Here is an 18,910-nt window from a genome sequence, read left to right as displayed (position 1 = left end):
GACTGACTCTCAGGCCACAGTCCCAGGGCCATCTCTCATTGGCCTCTGTGGGCCGTGTGCCCATCCCTGACCAAGCATGTGGCTGGGGGGCGGGAAGTGAGCAGGGCCACCTGCACTGATGGTGGGAAGGAAGGGGTTTTCTAAAGGAACTTTGAGATGCTGACGTCAGAGTACAGGAGGGTGGGTGGCAGCCAGGCTGGCTCAAGGGGCTCGGAAGAGATGCCAGAGCAGTCGGCCCCGTGGTGTAACAGTTCTTCCTGCGTTTGGGAGGGGCGCTGGCTGGGGAGCTGTAGGAGGCACTGAAGGCGGTGAAGAGCCATGGCGGTGGCTGTGGCAGGGCCACAGGCATAAGAAGCGGCCGACAGACAGACGTGGTTCTCCCTAGGTAGGTCCAGATGGTGCCTGGTGAATGGTGCGGGAACCAAGGATGCTTGGTGTCGGGGGACATGTCACTTCACGGCGGGGGCTGTGTGGCACCACGGCTGCTGTTTTGTCCTCGAGCCTGCCACTGAATTCTGGCATTTGAATGTGGCCCAAATACAAGCGCTGACGAGAGGCCGCTTTTCACCCATCAGATGGGCAACGTTGAGACAGTCATGTATCATCACTCACCGAGGGGGGAAGTGGGGACTTTGGTGCTCCTGGCGGGGGTACCAGCTGGCCCAGCCTCGCTGGGAGGCCATCAGGGAGCAGCTAGTAAAGTTGGAAACGCACATTGTGTATGGTCCAGCATTCTTGGTGTGGCCCTAGAAAAACACTCCCACCTTTGTACAAGACAGCTGATGCAAGATGTAATAGTTAACACCAGCAACAACGAAACCCCAGAAACTGCCTGTGTGCTCCGGTGCTGGCTGTGCTCAAGGACGAGGGGGTCGGGCAGAGTCCCCGTGCGCCCGTTTGCCGGCCTGTGTTTGCTGCGGCGGGGGTCACTTCCCACTGCAGAGATGGGCGCCTTTGCTAAGACCCGCAGGTGCTGTGTAAGCCGGTGGCTGCCCTGGGATGACCACACCGGGACGTACCCCAAAGACGCAACACTACACGGAGTGAGAAAGAGTGGGCTAGACCCAGGTGTACCAACGAGGCTACTCAGACCTATTGTTGAGGAAAAAAAAATTATGAGAAAAAAAGCAGAGAGCAGAAAAGGCCCACGAAACAATGACACAGTTACGCTGACCTTGTGTACCACGTACGAACACACGTGTCATCTCTTCTGAGCTTCGTCTGCTCAGGGGACCAGATGAGGGCCAACAGGTAGGTACCAGGATGTGAAGGGACCAAGGCCTTCAGTGTCTCAGCGCAGTTTTACATTCTTGCCGGGAGCAGCTATTCCTGGTTTGCTTGTGTAACTCAAGGTCAGTGGGAAGAGAGCAGGGTACATGTGTGTTGGGTGGGAAAGGTCAACTTGCTCAAGGAGGTCCCTTCTCCAAGATGGGGCCCCAAGGGGATGTGGCGCCCTTAGACCAGGCCCCAGGCCTTCAGCCTAGCGGAGCGATGGGGCACCGGCCGCATGCCTGAATCCCTGCCCTTGTGGGGCTGACACCCGGCGGGGTGGCCTAGACGAATCGGGTGCAAAGTGCAGCAGTGGCCCCCAGAGGTTCCAGGCCCCACCCCTGGCATCCGCGGATGGGTCCCCTTAGTGGTAAGGGGAGCCTTGCAGGTGTGATTAAGTTAGACATCTTGAGATGGGGGTGGTCACAGTGTCCTCACAAGGGCCCTTGAAAGAGGGGGGCGGGGGAGGCTCAGCGTCAGGGGAGGAGGCCACGTGGTGATGAAAGCAGAGGTCGGAGTGATGCCGCCGGGAGCCGAGGGACGCAGGTGCTTCTAGAAGCTGGACGAGGCAAGGAGCAGAGCCTCCCCTGGAGCCTCAGAAGGAGCCAGCCCTGCCCACGCCTTGCTTTCACCCCCACAAAACTGTCTCTAGACTTGTGGACTCCAGAACTGTGGGAGAACAGCTGTGCCTCACTTTGCACCACGAGGTTTGTGGTCACAGGTACCGCAGCCCCAGGGAACTCCTGTGTGTCTTATGCGCGGGATCGGGAGGCTGAGCCGTCGGCTTCGCAAAGGCTCGAGGGAAGAGCAGTCAGCTGGGGGGCCAACCCGTGCAAAGGCCCCGGGGCAGCCTCTGTGTGTTGGAGGTTCAGCCGTGGGGCTGGAGTGCCAAGAGGGGGAGGTGGTTTTAAAACTTGTCCTTGGGACCTCCCTGGTGTCACAGTGGTTGAGAATCCCCTGCCAATGCAGGGGACACGGTTTCCAGCCCTGGTCCGGGAAGATCCCACATGCCGCGGAGCAGCTAAGTATGCGCGCCGCCACTACTGAGCCTGCGCTCTAGAGCCTGTGTGCCGCAACTGCTGAGCCCGCATGCTGCAACTACTGAAGCCTGCGCGCCTAGAGCCCGTGCTCCGCAACAGGAGAAGCCCCTGCTTGCCACAACTAGAGATAGCCTGCGCGCAGCAACAAAGACCCAACATGGCCAAAAACAACAACAAAAAAACTTGTCCTTGAACTCTTGGCTATGCTTCCCAGTGGGGGCTACACCCCTGGCCTTCGTGTCCACCTCCATCAACAGATGGGCCTGAAGGGCTCACGTGCTGACTTCTGAGCCTGCCTTAGAAAAGGCCACGGGCTTCCCCGGACCCCCCGGCACTCAGTGCAAGACACTTGCCATCTCAGTGGGGGCGGAGAGAGGGAGAGAGAGAGGGCATGCACAGAAGCTGCAGCTGCTCTAGCCGGCGCTTTGCGTCTTCCCAGCTCAGGGGCCGGCTTGTGGGTGAAGAAGCTTCGGGTCGTCTGGGGGTGGCTGAAGGGAGGCCTTGAGGAGTGCTGCCCGGCCGAGCCCAGACAGCCGCAGACGTGGGAGACAGTCAGGACGGCTGAGAGGTGTTTGGTTCTGCCACATTTGGGATGTTTTTGCTGGTATCTAGATGCCGTGTGAGTCCGCTAGGGCCGCCGTAACAAGCACCCAGATATTTATGGTCCTGTGTCCTGGAGGCAGGAAGTCCGAGATGGAGGTGTCGCAGGGCTGGTGCCCCCGAGGCCTCTCTCCTGGGCGTGTAGACGGCCGTCTTCTCCCCGTGTTCTCATGGGGTCGTCCCTGTGCGTGTCTGTGCCCTGACCTCCTCCTCCTGTAAGGACACCAGTCACACTGGATCGGGGCTCACCCTGTGGCCTCATTTTACCTTAATCACCTTTAAGACCCCATCTCCAAGTACAGTCACATTTTGAGGTGCTGGGGGTCAGGACCGCGACATCCAGATTTTGGAGGAACACAGTTCAGCCCATAGCAGACGCCCAGATGGAGGGAGAGGGGGTCGTAGCCAGAGGTGAGAGGTCGTCGGGGCGGGGACCGCGTGTGCAGGGGGTTGTGCGGGCCGAGTGGCCACGGGGGCCGGGGGGGGGTGTCGCTGGTGTCCCTGGGTCCCGCCCCTCTCAGCTGCCAAGTGCAACTCTTGGTCCTGGAGCTGGACCCTCTGCCCAGCCCGTGGCCCCGGGGAGCACCCCAGCCCCTCCCTCTCTGGGGGACCTGCCTGAGAGGGAGGCGGGTCCCCGTGCCACGGCCTCCAGAGAGGGTGTTCGTTACAAGAGAAATCAGTTCCGGTTCAGAATACTGGTATTCACCTCTTGGTATTGGAAGAGAAGATGCTCTAAGTGCTGGGACTGTCTGTGGGACGCGCTTTCCGGCGCCCAGGCTGTCTCGTTCCCCGTTGTCTTCCATCCAGGACGAGCCTCTGGCCCCCTTGGCTCCATTGGTCCCTGTGCAGGAGGAACAATTTCAGGCACCTCCGAGAAACCCAGCTCAAGAGGGAAAATGAGAGTGTTGGTTGCAGGCATGGCTGGTTCCAGGGGCTCTGGGCCCAGACTCTGCTTCCTCCCTTTGGCTGACCTCACGTGCTCCCCCAGCCTGCCCAGAAGAGGAGGCCCCCCTTTTTCCGGGCCATGCCACGTGGCACGCAGGATCTTAGTTCCCCAAACAGGGATCAAACCTGTGCACCCTGTGCTGGCAGCTCGGAGCCTCGACCACTGGACCGCCAGGGAAGTCCCGAGGAGGCCCTTCCTACCGTTTCAGGGAAGGTCCTGGATTGGCTCACTTGGGTCTTGGGCTCTTCCCTGAGCCCCTCACTGGGCCAAGCAGAGGTGAGCTCTGATTGGCTGGCCTGGGTCTTGGGCTGAGGGCCTGTCAGCCCCACCCTTACCACGTGGGCCAAGTCGGGGAGGGGTGGCTTTCCGGAGGAAAATTGGGGCGCAGGTGCCAGAAAGGGGTGTTGGCAGGAAAGAGGCCGACGGTGCCTATGTTCCCGCACCCTTTCCAGGCTTGCCGTCCGGTCGCCGTGCTCTGGGAGCTGATCTGAGGACGTACAGACCCAACTCAGTGAATTCTGGCTGCCCTACTTGGAGGCGATGTAGCTACTCCCAATTTAAAAAGAACCAAGGCTGGGCTTCCCTGGTGGCGCAGTGGTTGAGAGTCCGCCTGCCAATGCAGGGGACGCGGGTTCGTGCCCCGGTCCGGGAGGATCCCACGTGCCGCGGAGCGGCTGGGCCCGTGAGCCATGGCCGCTGAGCCTGCGCGTCCGGAGCCTGTGCTCCGCAACGGGAGAGGTCACAACGGTGAGAGGCCCGCGTACTGAAAAAAAAAAAAAAAAACTTAGCTAAAAAGAACCAAGGCTGAAAACCTATGTCCACAGACAAACTGGTGCATGAGTGTCCGTTGCAGCATTATTCATAATGGCCAAAACGATGGAAACTGCCCGAATCTCCATTGACCCGTGAAGAATGGACACGCAAATCTGGTGTATCCACACAATGGAATATCATTCGGCCCTAAAAAGCTATGAAGTTGTGATGCATGTTGCAGCGTGGAAGGGCCTGGAAAACACTATGTAAGTGGAAAAAACAGGAAGACAAGGCCACGGGGTGTACGGTTCCATTTGTAGGAAATGTCCAGAACCAGCAAATCCAGAGAGACGGGAAGCAAAGCTGTGGCTGCCAGGGCCTGGGGGAGGGGACGGGGGCGACTGGTAATGAGTAGGTGGTTGGTTTATTTTGGGGTGGTGGGAATGTTCTGGAATTGGATAGTGGTTGATGGTTGTACGGTGCTATGAGTGTACCAAAAGCCACTTTAAAGGGGTGAATGGCATGGTGTGTGAGTCTCCACTTAAAAGGAGAGAAGGAAACGCGGGGATGGCGGGTTAGGGGCTCTGCTCCAGGCGCGCTGGTGAAGGGCCGGCAGGCCGGACCCGCCTGCCCCGTCTGTGCTGTGTGGCCGCTGCTCTCCCGGCCCCGGCCGCACAGTGGACAGCGGCTCGCAGGGGTGAGCAGGTTGTGATACTGAGAAGCAGCGAAGTTACTGTGCATCCACTGAATCAGCGGTGCCGCGATCTCAGAGAGCGCGAAGAAGGGGAGGGGCCGCCACGCACTCGGAGACGAGCTGCTTTGTCACGTGCAGCTGGTTTCCGACTTACGGGAAGAGCTTTCTAGACTCAGCAAGACACAGCTCTCCACCGAGCATCCCTATTAAACACACGTTAAAGAACAAGGAAAGTTAAGCAGGCTGGTGAGGTGTTGGAGGAGCTGTCGGGTCTCTGCGCTGCCCGTGTGTGGGGGGAGGGGTGGGCGGAGGGAGGGGAGAGGAGGGAGGGGGCGGGGGCGGGGGAGGGGGAGGGCTGCTCCTTCTTAAATAGTCCGGGGAGGAGCCTAGCCGGCTGGGAACGCGTGAAGAGGGTCTGACAGCCCCGCTGCCCTCAGCCTATAGCCGTGTGTTTCTGGGGTTTCCTTCCAAGGCCCTGTATCAGGGCGAGTGGTGTCCCCCCAAATTCACGTCCACCCAGAACCTGAGACTGTGAGCTTACGTGGAAAGAGGTTGCTGCAGATGGCATCGAAGCTGAGGCTGGAGATGAGCCCATCCTGGATTGTCCGGGTGGGGCCTGAACCCAGTGGCAGAGCCCTTGGGGAGGAGCTGAGAAGCGGGGAAGCGCACGGGCAGGTGGCGGCAGAGCCGGAAGCCGCGCGGCCACGAGCCAAGGACACAGCCGCGCCCAGGACGCCGGCAGCACCAGGGTCACGTCCGCCCTCAGAGCCCCAGCCCTGCGGCGCCCGGGCCTCGGGCTTCTGGCCCCCAGAACCGAGCGGACAAACTCCTGAGTTTTCAAACCCTGCTTAGTGGTGGTTTGGGCGGCTGCCCGGGACCCCGACGCACCTCCCAGCTGTCCTCTGTGCCCACCCTGCCTTCCTGCTGTTCCCTAAACCAGGGCCGGGGCGACCTTCCCCACTCGTGGAGGGATGGTGCCGCTTGCCTCAGCGTCAGGGGCTTCCGTTGTGCTTGGGGGGCACGTCCCAGCTCGTACCCCAGCCTGTGGGCCCGGTCCGCTCCGCCCCTCCCCCCCCCCCCAGGCCCGCTCCTGCCTCAGGGCCTTTGCTCACGCTCTTCGTGGCCCCCCAGCCTCAGAGCTCCCCCCAACCCCCATCCCTTCCCGCAGGTCTTCCTGAGAGATGCCTCCCGGCTGAAGCCGCTGCAAGGCAGCCTCTGCCCTCGCCCCACTCCCCGCTGTGCCGTCTCCACCACCTGCCGTCCGGTACCTTCTCGTCTGTTCACTCCGGGCCCCCCTCAAGGCCGGGGGTGGGGGGGCTTTGCTGTCCTGCCCTCAGTGGCTCTCAGCAGCACCATGAGGGCCTCAGGAAGGCTCCTCCACCTTTGAGGGGAGGCTGCCCCAGCCCAGCGCCAAGGCGGCGAGGGACTGAGGGGACCAGCCACTGCCGGGGCTCCAGAGGCCTGGTGTCCCCGGGTCTCCTGGGCCCTCAGCTCCCTCCGCCCGGCCCTCCGGTGCGGGGCTCCCCAGAGGCTGGTCCGGGGTCGCCCTCTCCCTGCTCTGTGCTCGCCGTCATGCTGACTCTGGAGGCTCCAGTTACCAGCCACGTGCCGCGGGCGCGAGGCCCCCGCCGCCCCGCCCGAGCTCTGGCCTCTTTGGGACCTTTGGCCGACAGCCTCCTCCGTGGACAGTCCCGTGGATGAGCCGCGCCAGGAAAACCCGCGTGTCCCCAGCGCCGGTGCGCCGCCCGCCCGCCACGCAGCCTGCACTCCTGACTTCCGGACTCCCGAAGCCCAGGCTGCAGACCTGGGCGTGACTGTTATTTCCGAAGAATTGCTTCACTGTGTCTTTACCCCCGAGGTGCCCATTCTGAACGCGTCTGTTACAAGTCACGGCAAAAGGAAATGCAGCTCTACGCCTCGACTTGATTGAAGCCAACAAGTATTTCCTCTGGTAGCGCTCGAGGCCCTACAGTCCCAGCTGTCTCTTCACACGCCGTTTTGGAACATTAGCTCTGGAGCCCAATCGAGGGGCCCCTGCCTTCGGATGGCAGCCTCAGCAGCGGGCGTTCTGCATGCGATGGATGCCGTGTGTGGCTGAGGCCACTCTTCCCGAGTGACGCCCGTGTCCTCTCCCCGCCGGACCCTGGGGCCCGGGGTTCCAAGCGCGCTGGGCCAGCAGGTTTGACGGCAGATGTGCGCTCACCGTACGAGCGGACGCGCATCCAAAACGCGGGCGCTCCTAGGTGCCGGCTTTAGAAGGCAGAGTTTGCGTGTTTGAGTTTCTCTTTTCTTCTTTTTTTTAAAAAAAGCCAACTTCGGGAATTCCCTGGTGGTCCAGTGGTTAGGACTCTTCTTCCTCTGCGAGGGGATCCCTGACTGGAGAACTAAGATCCCGCGTGCCCCGAGATGTGGCCAAAAAAAACCTTTAAAATGTGGAACAGTTTTGCGTTCACAGAAAACTTGTGAAGATAGTGCAGAAAGGGGCCGCGTGCCTCAGACCCACTTTCCCGTGCTGTTATCATCGTACGTGTTGTGGGGCCTTGTCACCATCAGTGAACTGATGTCCACGCATTATTATTAACTGAGGTCCCTGCAGTATCAGACTTTCTCATTTTCCCCCTAACGTCCTGTTTCTGTCCTGGGATCCCATGCAGGTGCTCCTGGGGTCTCGTGTGTCAGCTGAAAGCAGTACGTGCGTGTAGTAACCCGCGCGTGTAGTAACCTGCGTGCCTGCACATATGCGTTAACGCTTCTACGTGCACCTTCCGGAGCTACGTCCAGCTGAAGGTGCGTTCCCGCCGCGGTCTCCGCATCTAGGCCGTGACCACTCATCTGGCTTCGCCGCTTGCCGACCTGGGACCCTGGGAGTCACTCGGGGCTCCTCTTTCTTTCCCTGTGTCTCTGTCTGTCTCCCTCATGGGTCGCTGAGTTGAGACCTGGGAGGCCCCGTGCGCCCACGGAGGGTCTCCGCATGAGAGAGGGCGCGGCCGGCCTGCCCTCCGCCCCCCGCCCGCCCCCTCTCTCCCCGGAGACCCGGGCGCTGCTCGTGCAGCTGGGACGTCAGAGTGAGCGGGGAGCCGCGGGCCGTGCTTCCCCAGCCCCCGCTTAACAAGCCCGACCCCCCAGCTCCCCCGAGCTGCCCGCCATGAGTCGTGCACGGCCCCCGAGGTGGGGTGGCTTGGGGCCTCTGCCCTTGCAGCCGTCTCTGGAGGCAACGCGTGCCAGCGTCCCGTCCCGCCAGCCCTGCGAAGCCGGAGCCCGACGCCCGGCGGCTGCGTGGACGGACGGCGGGCGGCCGGGCCTGTCAGGGGAACTCAGCACCGGCCCCAGACGCCAGGCGGGCAGCCCCCGACCCGCGGGCACGGAGCTGGGTGGACGGCTGGCTCTCGGAGGGCCCGGCGTCCCTCGCGCCTCCTGTGGGCAGCGGCGCCCGATCTCCTTGGGGCTCGGCCTGCGTCCGTCTCCCGCCCGGGGACCTGGGGCCATGCCGCCCGCCGAAGCCCCTGCCGGCGCTGAGCCCGGACAGAGCTGGAGGGAGCCCGAGAAGGGCGGCCGCGCGCCTGCTCCCTTGCTGGGAGGTGGGAGGGCCGCCCCTACGCGGGCTCCCCACGCCGGGAGCTGCCCCGGGCGACTCCACCCTCGGCCAGGCCAGTGGAGACGCTCTCTGCGCCCCCGCTACCCCCAGGACCGTCGTCAGGGACGGGCGGCGAGGGTCCCCCGAGGAGCTGAAGGCGGCAGGAGGGAGGGGCGCGGCCAAAGGCGGGGCGATCTGAAGCGCGTGGGCGGCAGGTGGCGGAAATGTACCAACATCGGCCCGGAGGGCGACGGTGTCCCTCCCGACGGTGCAGCAAAGAGTGCGGGGTGCTGGCCGGCCTGTGAGAACTTCCTCTTCATACTTTTCCCATAAATCTGGACGTGTTCTAAAGCTCATTACAGGGAAGCTAAAGGAGCTTCTGTACAGATACAGCAGTAGCTCCAAGACGCAGAGTGGCTGCAGGTGCAGGGGAAGCAGGCGCGCAGTTTGCTTTTCTGCGCGTGGGAGACGCGGATGCGCGCGTGCGCCGGGCGGCGGAGACCAGAATTCCCCACTTCCTTGTAGCTGTAAAAAGCAACTTGGAAGGACACGCCAGGAAGTAGTACTTCACCAGGTGGAGGAATCACTCCTTCAACACGAACGGGACCCCAAACTGCTGAAGACCGCCTGTCGGTTGGGCCGTGGGTTGAGCTCCCGGCCCGGCCGGCCCCCCGCGCTCTGGCTGGTTGGCTCCCGCTGGCCGCGTCCTCGCGTCTCCCCGGGAATCTGGCTCACGGGCAGCAAGCTGCTCTGCACGCAGGTCTCACGCGGGCGGGCGCGGAGATCCAGGCAAAGCCTCACTGAAGGCTGGTGGGAATGTGGGTTTAAAAAAAATATTTATTTACTTTTGGCTGCGTCCTGTCTTCACTGCGGCGCACGGGCTGTTGTCCCACACGGGCTTAGCTGCCCCGCGGCCCGTGGGATCGTAGTTCCCCGACCAGGGACCGAACCCGGGCCCTCGGCAGTGAAAGCGCCGAGTGCTAACCACTGGACTGCCAGGACGTTCCCAAGGAGAGAGTATATTTAAAGGGGAAAAAGTAATTAGCAGAACGCTGAGGCACTGGGAAGCCGCGCAGTGACAGGGGGGCAGTCCATCCCCGGGGGCGCCGAGTTCCCCGTCCGCAGTCGCCCACAGAGCACGTCCCGGGGCCGGTGTGCTTGGCTTCGGCAGCAGCAGGGATGTGACTCGTGTGTCACACGCACCGTGAAAAAAGCCCGATTCCCTGGCACTTGTAGGTGCGGGAAGCGTGAGTGGGGCGTGGAAGCTGCCACGCCTGCCCCATCTCCCGCCCCGGGATCCTGCCTGGACCAGCGCCGGCCGATGGGAGACTGGACTGAGGACCTCCTCTCCTCCAGTTCCCGCGGCGGTGATGGTGGTCGCCAGTCTCGCGGACCCTGACACCGAGTCCATGGCAGGTGTCGTCTGGGCGACGTCCGCGTAAACACCGCGTCTCCTCACTGCACCACGAAGCTCCCCTGGCAGCTTGATGTCACCCGCCGTCACCCCAGCCCACTTGGCTGCAAACAGAAATGTCCACCGTGTTAGACGGGGCCTGACAGACGCCGGACAGAGCCCACGGCCCCAGCCCGGGCGTCCTCTGCCAGGGCTTCCCCGCAGCTGACGTCGGAGGATGCACCCCCATGACAGACGCCCGCTCCACAGTGCTCGGTCAGTGACTGTCCCGCTGGTGTCGGCCCAGGGGATCACTTTCCTGCCAAGACTTTCTCTGGCTCATAACCCCAGCTCCTTCACGGTGGAAATGATACAGCCAGTCGACGGCTCCGCACAAAGCAGCAAAGGAGCACAAGTAGCAGTGAGAGAGAAAGTGACGGTCGGAGCCCACAAGTCTTGTCTAAGGACACAGAACCCATACGCCAGGAGAAAAATGAAGGACCGTGTAAAAAAGGCAAATTTTGCAGGTTAAAAATATAAAGTCAAGCGAGAAGTGACAAACTGGGAGAAAATTATTTACAAAATAAATAGTACAGAAAGGAGTGCTTAGAGTGCAGTAAGAAACTCAATAGTAACAAACAGCCAAAGTACAAGTCTGGTTTACAGAGGAGAAATACAAATGGATTTTTAAATAGAGAAGTTGCTCAATCTTACTCATGATTAAAGAAATGAAATTAAAATGTGAGAACTTAGTATCTTTCTGATTCAGCCAAGGTAACGTTTGCGTCACACGGCTTTGGTGAGGGTGCGGAAAAGGCAGGCGGCTTTGGTTGGCAGAGAGCCCTTCTGGAAGGCAACTACTTGCATCGAAATCAAAAGCACACGTTCCCCGTGACTTCCACCGCTAGGGATGGAGCTTGCAGACTCCGTGGTACCTGTGTGTGCACAGGTGACGCCTGCACCAGGATGTCCAGGGTGGCTGGTTCTCGTCGGTGGACGCTTCAAACAGCAGGAAACTCGGCGTCCATCCGGGAGGATGCCCCCGACACACACGCACCCGGTCCGTGTGCCAGGACCGTGTCCAGTGGACGGCGATGGCCAGGGCAGGTCCTTAAGTGCCGACACGGCCCTGTCTCAAAGGCAAACACGTAGGACAAAGTACAGAACCCTGCGTGAAGTGGCCACCACTGTGCTAAGGGACAGCTGTGCACGACACCGATTTGCATAGGCGACCGCCTGGCAGCGGGACCTCCGCCCAAGCGGGAAGTGGCTCCTCGCCCTCGGCCCCGCCCCTCGGCCCCGCCCCCGCCCCGCCGCCCACAAACAGCTCCCAGGGGTGTGTCCTGCTTTCCCGACTCTCTCGAGCAAGCGGCATGTCAAGGTTCCACTTTTGGGGTTTGGACGACGGGCAGCGCGAGGGCGGGCTCCGACTTTGGCGCAGGGGCGTGTGGGCGGGCGGTGCAGGACGTTCGCACCGCGGGGCCGGAGGCCCTCTCACTGCTGGTGCTCCAGAGAAGGCACAGACCGCCGTCAGCACCTGCTGCCTGTGCACAGCGCGCCCGGGCCGTGAGCGCCCTGCAGAGAAAGGCCCGAGACCCCACGTGACGCGACCGAGCGCCCTTCCGTGGCCGTGGCTGAAGCCTGCGGTGGGGTCAGTATGGGCTGTTCGAACATCAGGGGTCACCAGGGGCCAGCTGAGCAGGGCCCAGTGAAGGGACAGCCTCATTCAGCACCATTCATCCGGGTGAACGCGGAGGACATCTTGGTGCTAAAGATAGAAAGAAACCCACCCAAACGGCGACGCCCTGCCGGCGTGGGGGGGGAGGGGGGGCGGGGGGGCGGGGCGGGACCTCCAGGCCACCTGCCTCTCCTGCTTTGCTGGGGCTGAAACGGCTGTGGCCTTGGGCCCCGGGGCAGGGCCGGGGGAGCGGGACAGGCGACCCCTACAGCCGTCCCGATGCGGCGCAACACCCACGCAGCAAGTGTTAGAGGCCAGTGACAGACGGCACACGGTAAAGAACTCACAAGCCAAACAAGGAAGAAACTGCCCACGGTTCCTAGCTAGAAAAGGTGTTTTCCTCCCATTTTATTTGATAATACATTTTCACAGAAACAGGATAGTATTTACAAATATACAGGTAAGAGACTGCTGGTCAAAAATCTTAAACCTAAAATGTCATCAAAAGTTAATTTACAAACCCCGCCAAGCGTCCAGGAGCCCCAGCGAGATGGTCTGTGCAGGACGGGGCTCTCTACTCTGCCGGCTCCTGGGGCCCCAGGCCCAGCCGCCCACGGCCGGACCTCAGGAGGCGCTGGTCTGCATGTTTTTGGAAGCTGCAAGCATCGCTCTTACTTTGGCCATGAGGTCCTGTGCGAGGAGACACAGGGCGTCCGTGCGGGCTCGGCTCCCGCTAAGACCCGGGGAGCGGACGCTCCACACGGGGAAGTAGCTCGCGAACGTGTTGGCGGGTGAAGACCGAGGAAACTGGGGGCAACGTGCTGGGTGGCTGGGGACACAGCCAGGCAGGCTCAGGGCCCAGCAGGAGACGCTCAGGCCTGGCCGGGAAGGAGGAGCCGGGGCTGACGGGAAAGGGGGGCCCAGGGACCAGGCGCCCCGGGCAACGGCGACACCACTGCCTCCAGGGGACCAGCCGGGACCCCCCGTCAGGACCCACAAGACGAGGGGACAGGGAGTGGAAACTGGCCCCTTTAGAAGAAGATTGGAGGAAAGAGAGACCCACTCCCACCTTACCTGAGTGATTTTGCTCTGCACGGAAGAAACAATTGCTGAGGAGATCTGACCGTCTTTTTCCTGAGAAACTCCCCTAACGCAAGTGAAGAGAGAGGTGAGAAGCTTAAAAAATACTTTAAAAAGCCATTTTGTTTTACTTGTTTCCAGTACCCTTAAAAAAGAAACCAATGTTATAAATATATGTATTTCACTTTTATATTTTATGTAACACATTTGAAATATTTCAGAAAATGCAACATTACTCAAAGACATGTTCATATAAACATTATATGAGACACACTCGGAAAAAAAAAAAAAAGAGATGAAGAAAAGGCCAAGAGCACAGAGAGCTGGCGCCGCACCCCCGGAGCCCGACCGCAGCCCGCGGGGCGCCTCTGGTGCACCCGGAGGACTTTGGGGCCGTGGATGTGACACGCGAGTGGCGGCGGGGCCTGTACGGAGTCACGTTTTACCTTTAAGGAGCCGCACCCTAGATCTGCCCCACCTCAGCTGGGCTGTGGCCTCTGCTCCTCACCCACCAGCACCGGGCACCGTAGCACACACTCGCGGAGGCAGGGGCTCCACAGGCGGGATGGAGGACCTGACCCCTGCCCCGCCCCCCGCCCAGGCTCCGGGTGGGTGGGTGTGGGTGGGCGGGCGGCTTTTCGAAACAGGACTGTCTGGCAAATGTCTCCCGACAACCACTGGCAGCCAGGCAACGGGGGTCACCTGCGCTGGCACGAGACCGCGGGACGATCGGTGAGGCCTCCGGCATCCCGCGCCTGCGCGGTCAGAAGTGACGGGCTCCCCCCGCCCGCTCGCGCTGAGAGGGAGCGATGGGTGGGTGGGGGTCCTGGGCGCGACCCCCGCCTTGGGTCACAGCGGGCTCCCCAGCCCCCACCCCATGCGGCCCACGTGGGCGCAAGGCACCCTCGGCGGGGAGCCTGGAGAGACGCGGGTGTGGGCACCGGCCCCGCACACTGCGCGCGGGGATCCCCCTGCCAGGGCGCGGCGCGGGCGGCCCGGGGCGCCTTCTGGACCCGCCCCGCGGTGCGCGCCCTCTCCTCACCTGGGGCCCCAGTGACACCCGGAGGGGTGTGGGGCACAGGGCCCGGGGCCGGGGGTCCGCTGGCCTGCGCCCTCTCCGTGCCCCCCGCCTCCCCCCCGGGGCCCAGAGGCCAGGGCGGGGTTACCTGGAGCGCTCCTGGCTGGAGCCCCGACTCCCCACAGGAGAGGTGCTGGCCGAGTGCCGGCGCGCGGCCGGCTTGCTCGGGGAGGCTGGCTGGGAGCCGGCCTTGGACTTGGCCCGCGACCGTGAGCGCCTCTTCTTCTTCTCATGCGGGCTTCTGGAAGGAAAGCGGTTTTAGACACAGGCCCAGCGCTGGCTCTGAAGGAGTGGTGGGTGCTCTCCACGGGACAATTCAGCTATTTCACCCACCCTTCTATACACATTGGCTCCTTTTTAAAACCATACACGCTTAATTGACTTGAAATGGGTGGATAAAACAAAATAAAAGTCGTGCACAAGCAAAACGTAGACCACCTTCTCGGCAGAAGTCCCGAAGTCAGATGCCTGTGGGTTTAAAACACGATCAGCACTGTGTCTGCATTGAAAATAACCCAAGGTAAGTAACCATCGAAATCATCGAAACCGAGCACAGACGGGCACCGACGCTGGCGCGTCCTTCTGGCCTGAGGCTGGTGGGCCCCCGGGGCCCCCTGCTCTCCCACCGGCTCTCGCGGCCGCGCCTCGCTGCCCCGGCCCACGTCCTCCACATCCTCCTCCGGGTCGCCCAGGCCCGTGCTTCCACGACGGGAACGCCCCCAGCCCCTCCTCCCCCTCCAGACCCGCAGCTCGCACTGGGCCTGGGTCCATCACCTCCCGCCCAGAGGCAGGTCTCCCTCCACTCCGCGCCCTGCCCTGTGACCCTCCTCGCCACGGCCCTGACACACCGCAAGAAAGAGGGAACGTGCAGGTGGTGGAGGTGCTGAGGTGCAGGCCCCTCCCCGCTTCTCGGAGCCCAGCACCGCCCGCCCGCCCTCCTGCTGGGACCGTCGCCTGGAGAGTCTCCGCAGGCACAGGTCACCGCTGGTTTCATCAGCCCCGTCTCGGTTTCTGTCGCTCCCCGCTTCCTCCCGGGCTGTGTCTTGCTGCAAAGCACTAGAGGGTGGCTCCCTGGCCGTGGGCAGCTGGGCGGCAGGACGGGAACTGGGCCTCGGGAGACACCGCCCGATGCCCGTGCCCGATTCCCGCGCCCGCGCCCTCAGAGAGCGGCCGGAGGGTGGACGACGGGCTCCTGGTGCCGTGTCACTTGCCCACGCGCCGTCCGTCACCGCTGTAAACACAGGCGTCCTGGGTCACTGCCCGCACGGCTCACACTCCTGGCTCCTTGGGACTCACGTGGCTCACAGGCCCTTCCCGGCCGGGCTACACGCCCACCCACCCCAAGACCAGTGCGCCTGTCGGCCCGCCTGTCACTCGTCGGGGTGGCTCCCGCGGACCCCCTGGTGCAGGAGGCTGCGGGCCGGCGGAGCAAGCTGACCCTCCCGCTGGGCAGGGCGCGGCTTTCTGGCTCTGCCTCAACAACAAGGACCTGGCCCTGGGTGGTGGCAGCTGGGCAACTGCAGTTCAGCCGTGGGAAGTGTCCCTGGTGCGCCGGCCTACGTGCAGGCCAGGAGCAAGAGAAGTGGCCCATAAAGCAGAGGCTGTTCCCGGTGCTGCGTCCACAGAAGTGGGAAGTGCACACCCCAGGCCTACCTCCTACGCTGCAGATGTTTTGTGACTTTTTGTCTGTAAACACATGGCTAGGATTTCAAAGGAAGCAGCAAATAAAACAATAAATAAAATATTTAGCAGCACGTGACACACGTCCCAAATGATTTCAGCCCCAAATCCGGCTAAGTTCCTATGGCTGCCTACGTGAATCAATTAAAGGTAGGTGAGCAACCCTGAACTGTAAATCACGTTCAATTTCACTACAACTCGATCTCATGACAAAACTTTCTAACTGTTCCCTTAAGGAATTAACTAATCTTTTTGTTTTTTAAAATTGAGGTGTGTTTTATATCCGGCGAAATGCAAAGGTTGAAGTGCTATTTCATGAGCTTTGGCAGACATGGTGAAACCCAGACCTCCTGTCACAACCAGGAACATCCCACCATCCAGAAGGTTCTTCCACTGATGCTCTCAGGCGTCTGCATCCCCCGCCCCACCGTCACAGGTACCCACTGCTCTGATTTTCCGTCACATAAATGAAAGCTTCAGCTAGATCGGATCACACAGTATTAGTCTTTTGTGACTGGCTTCTTTCGCTCAGCGGGATGTTTCTGAGATTCTTCACGAGGTGGGTCTCGCTGCTGGGTAGCATTACACTGTGTGAATCTGCCATCGCTGGTTGAGGCTTTCTCCTGTTGACAGACATTTGGGTTGCTTCCGGTTTTCAGCAATTACAAATCAAGTTGCGTCTGTGGTCAGCTGTTTACGGCGAGTAAACACCTGGGACTAGCACGGCCAGGCCACGGAGCAGTATATGTTTAACTCTGTAGGAAGCCGCCGAACTGCTTCCCAAGTGTTTCAACACTTAGTAATGTCCGTCTTGCTTATTTTCAGCCATTCTTGTCAGGGTAAAGTTTTAAACTGCATCTCCCGGACAGATGCCTAAGGAAGCTGAGCACCTTTTCATACGCTGCCTTCACCGTCTATTTAAATATATTCTTTTCTTTTCCACCAAGGTATTTGTGGTTTATTTATCAAGAGAAACTATTCCTTAGCCCAGATATGCATAGGTCATAGTTTCGAAACTCAAGTATGTGACAAACTACCGTGGAACTCAACCCAGAGAAATTCTCGGCATTCCAAAATCACTTTGCACTCTAAGAGATACCAGCCTTCCTCATCGCCTCAAAACCTTTTATGGAATCAGTACTTCTGTAGACACATCTGCATATGCCTTCTTTCTTGGTTCAGCCACAGCAAGCTTACAGACAGCTGCAACACCCGGGGACACAACGGACGCTCCAGCAGTAGGAAAGTGCAGGCGCTTGGCCAGGAGGCTGCCCCGCTGAGGCCTCGTTATGGGACGGGAAGCTCCTCTCCTTCACAGCTCGGTGACCACAGCCTTCCAGGCCGATGGAGAAGTGGACCTGGAATACATTCTGTTATGAAATGTCATTTAAGCCCTCTGCCCCTTTGCTAATTGGGCCGCCTTTCTGGGACTGACACAGGCCTTTGTCAAAGATACACACTGCAAACATTTCTCCCCATCTGAGGCCTGCCATGCACTTTCTTTTTTTTTTTTTTTTTTGCGGTATGCGGGCCTCTCACTGTTGTGGCCTCTCCCATTGCGGAGCACAGGCTCCGGACGCACAGGCTCAGCGGCCATGGCTCACGGGCCCAGCCGCTCCGCGGCACGTGGGATCTTCCCGGACCAGGGCACGAACCCCTGTCCCCTGCATCGGCAGGCGGATTCTCAACCACTGCGCCACCAGGGAAGCCCCATGCACTTTCTTAACTGTCCCTTTTGAATGAAGTTTTTAATTTCAATGAAGTCAAATTTATAATTTTTTTCTCTTACGGTGGGATTCTCTACATCCTCAGGAATCTCTGCTACCTCATAGATGTATTCTCCTTGTTTTCTTCAAAAACAGAATGGTTCCAGTTTTCATGTTGAGGTCTGTGATCCATTTTCGGTTAAGCTTGGTATTTGGGGTACAGGTCACTTTTCTTCCACTCTGATGTCCAGCTGTTCAACGGAGTTTTGCTGGAAAACGACTCTCCCTCGCCGCACTGTTTTGGCCCTTCGCCTGTTGAAGGTGCGACGCGCGCACTGTCGGGTGGCTGCAGCTCCGGTAAAGTCTTGACTTGGTAGTAAGGGTCCCTCCAACTTAGTTGTCAAGGTTGTTCTGACCGCTAGTCCGTGTGCCAGTGGCCACAAGAAGCCTAGGGGGGTGCTGGTGGGGACTGCGTTGGAGCCACAGCTCACTGTGTGGAGGTGAGCCATCCGCACGATACTGAGCCTTCCAATCCATGAATATGGACTTTCTCTCCATTTATTTAGGTTTCCTGAACATTTTCTCTGAAATGTTTTGTGATTTTCAGTGTAGAGAGATCTTATACATACTTCCTTACATTTATCCGTAAGTAATCTGTTTTTTGGATACTGTTCCAATTAGTATTGTTTTTAACTTCATTTTCCGGTTGTTTTAGGCTAGTATACAGAAATAAACTTAGAGGTTCCTTACGATTTTACATGACTATGTAAGAAGACAGTTTTACGTTCTCCTTTGCAATCTTTAGGCCTTCTGTTTCTTTTTTCTTGCCTTACTGTTGAGGCTATGAATTCTATTACAGAGCAGACACCTTGGCCTTGTCTCTGATCTCAGGGCGAAGGCACCAGCAAGTGTGATGCTAGCTGTAGGTTTTGCAAAGATGTCCTTTGGGAATTCCCTGGCGGTCCAGTGATTAGGACTCCACACTTCCACTGCTGAGGGCCCGGGTTCAATCCCTGGTTGGTGAACTAAGATCCCACAAGCCACAGTGTGTGGCCAGAAAAAAAAAAAAAAGATGCCCTTTACCAGATGGAGAAAATTTCCTTCTATTCCTGCTTTGCCAAGTTTCCCCCCCGCCTCTTTTCTCTTTTTAATGAATGGGTGATGAATTGTGTCAGATATCTTTTCTGCATCTATTGAGATGTCATATGATTTTCTTCATTTATTCTGTCAATACTGTGAATTACAATGACTGGTTTTTGAATGTTAAAGAACCTTGCATTTCTGAGACAAACCCAATTTGGTCCTGATGTATTATCCTTTTAGTTAATTGCTAGACTCAAATCAGCTAATACTTTGTTAAGGATTTCTGCACTCATTTTCCTGAGAGTATCAGTTTATGAATAAACACACGCGTATGCA

General features: G+C 59.6%; 1 protein-coding gene across 5 annotated transcripts in view; it reads right to left on the bottom strand.

Annotated features, from left to right (window-relative positions):
- Window positions 1–12,323: 12,323 nt before the first annotated feature.
- The window catches only part of SFSWAP (splicing factor SWAP), an 81,512-nt gene continuing 74,925 nt past the window's right edge, over window positions 12,324–18,910 (bottom strand). For all 5 annotated transcript variants that reach the window (XM_059040018.2, XM_059040016.2, XM_067016051.1 and 2 more), the window contains 3 exons: window positions 14,194–14,346; window positions 13,022–13,094; window positions 12,324–12,637 (listed from right to left, as the gene is read on the bottom strand). In XM_059040018.2, coding sequence (XP_058896001.1) covers window positions 12,572–12,637; window positions 13,022–13,094; window positions 14,194–14,346 — 292 coding nt within the window. In that variant the 3' untranslated portion in view covers window positions 12,324–12,571. The remainder of the gene's footprint in view (window positions 12,638–13,021; window positions 13,095–14,193; window positions 14,347–18,910) is intronic.

This window comes from Kogia breviceps, chromosome 15, assembly GCF_026419965.1.
Source record: "Kogia breviceps isolate mKogBre1 chromosome 15, mKogBre1 haplotype 1, whole genome shotgun sequence".
Classification (NCBI taxonomy): Eukaryota; Metazoa; Chordata; class Mammalia; order Artiodactyla; family Physeteridae; genus Kogia; species Kogia breviceps.
Note: the sequence above shows the minus strand (reverse complement) of the source record. Positions and strands in the feature narration are given on the sequence as shown.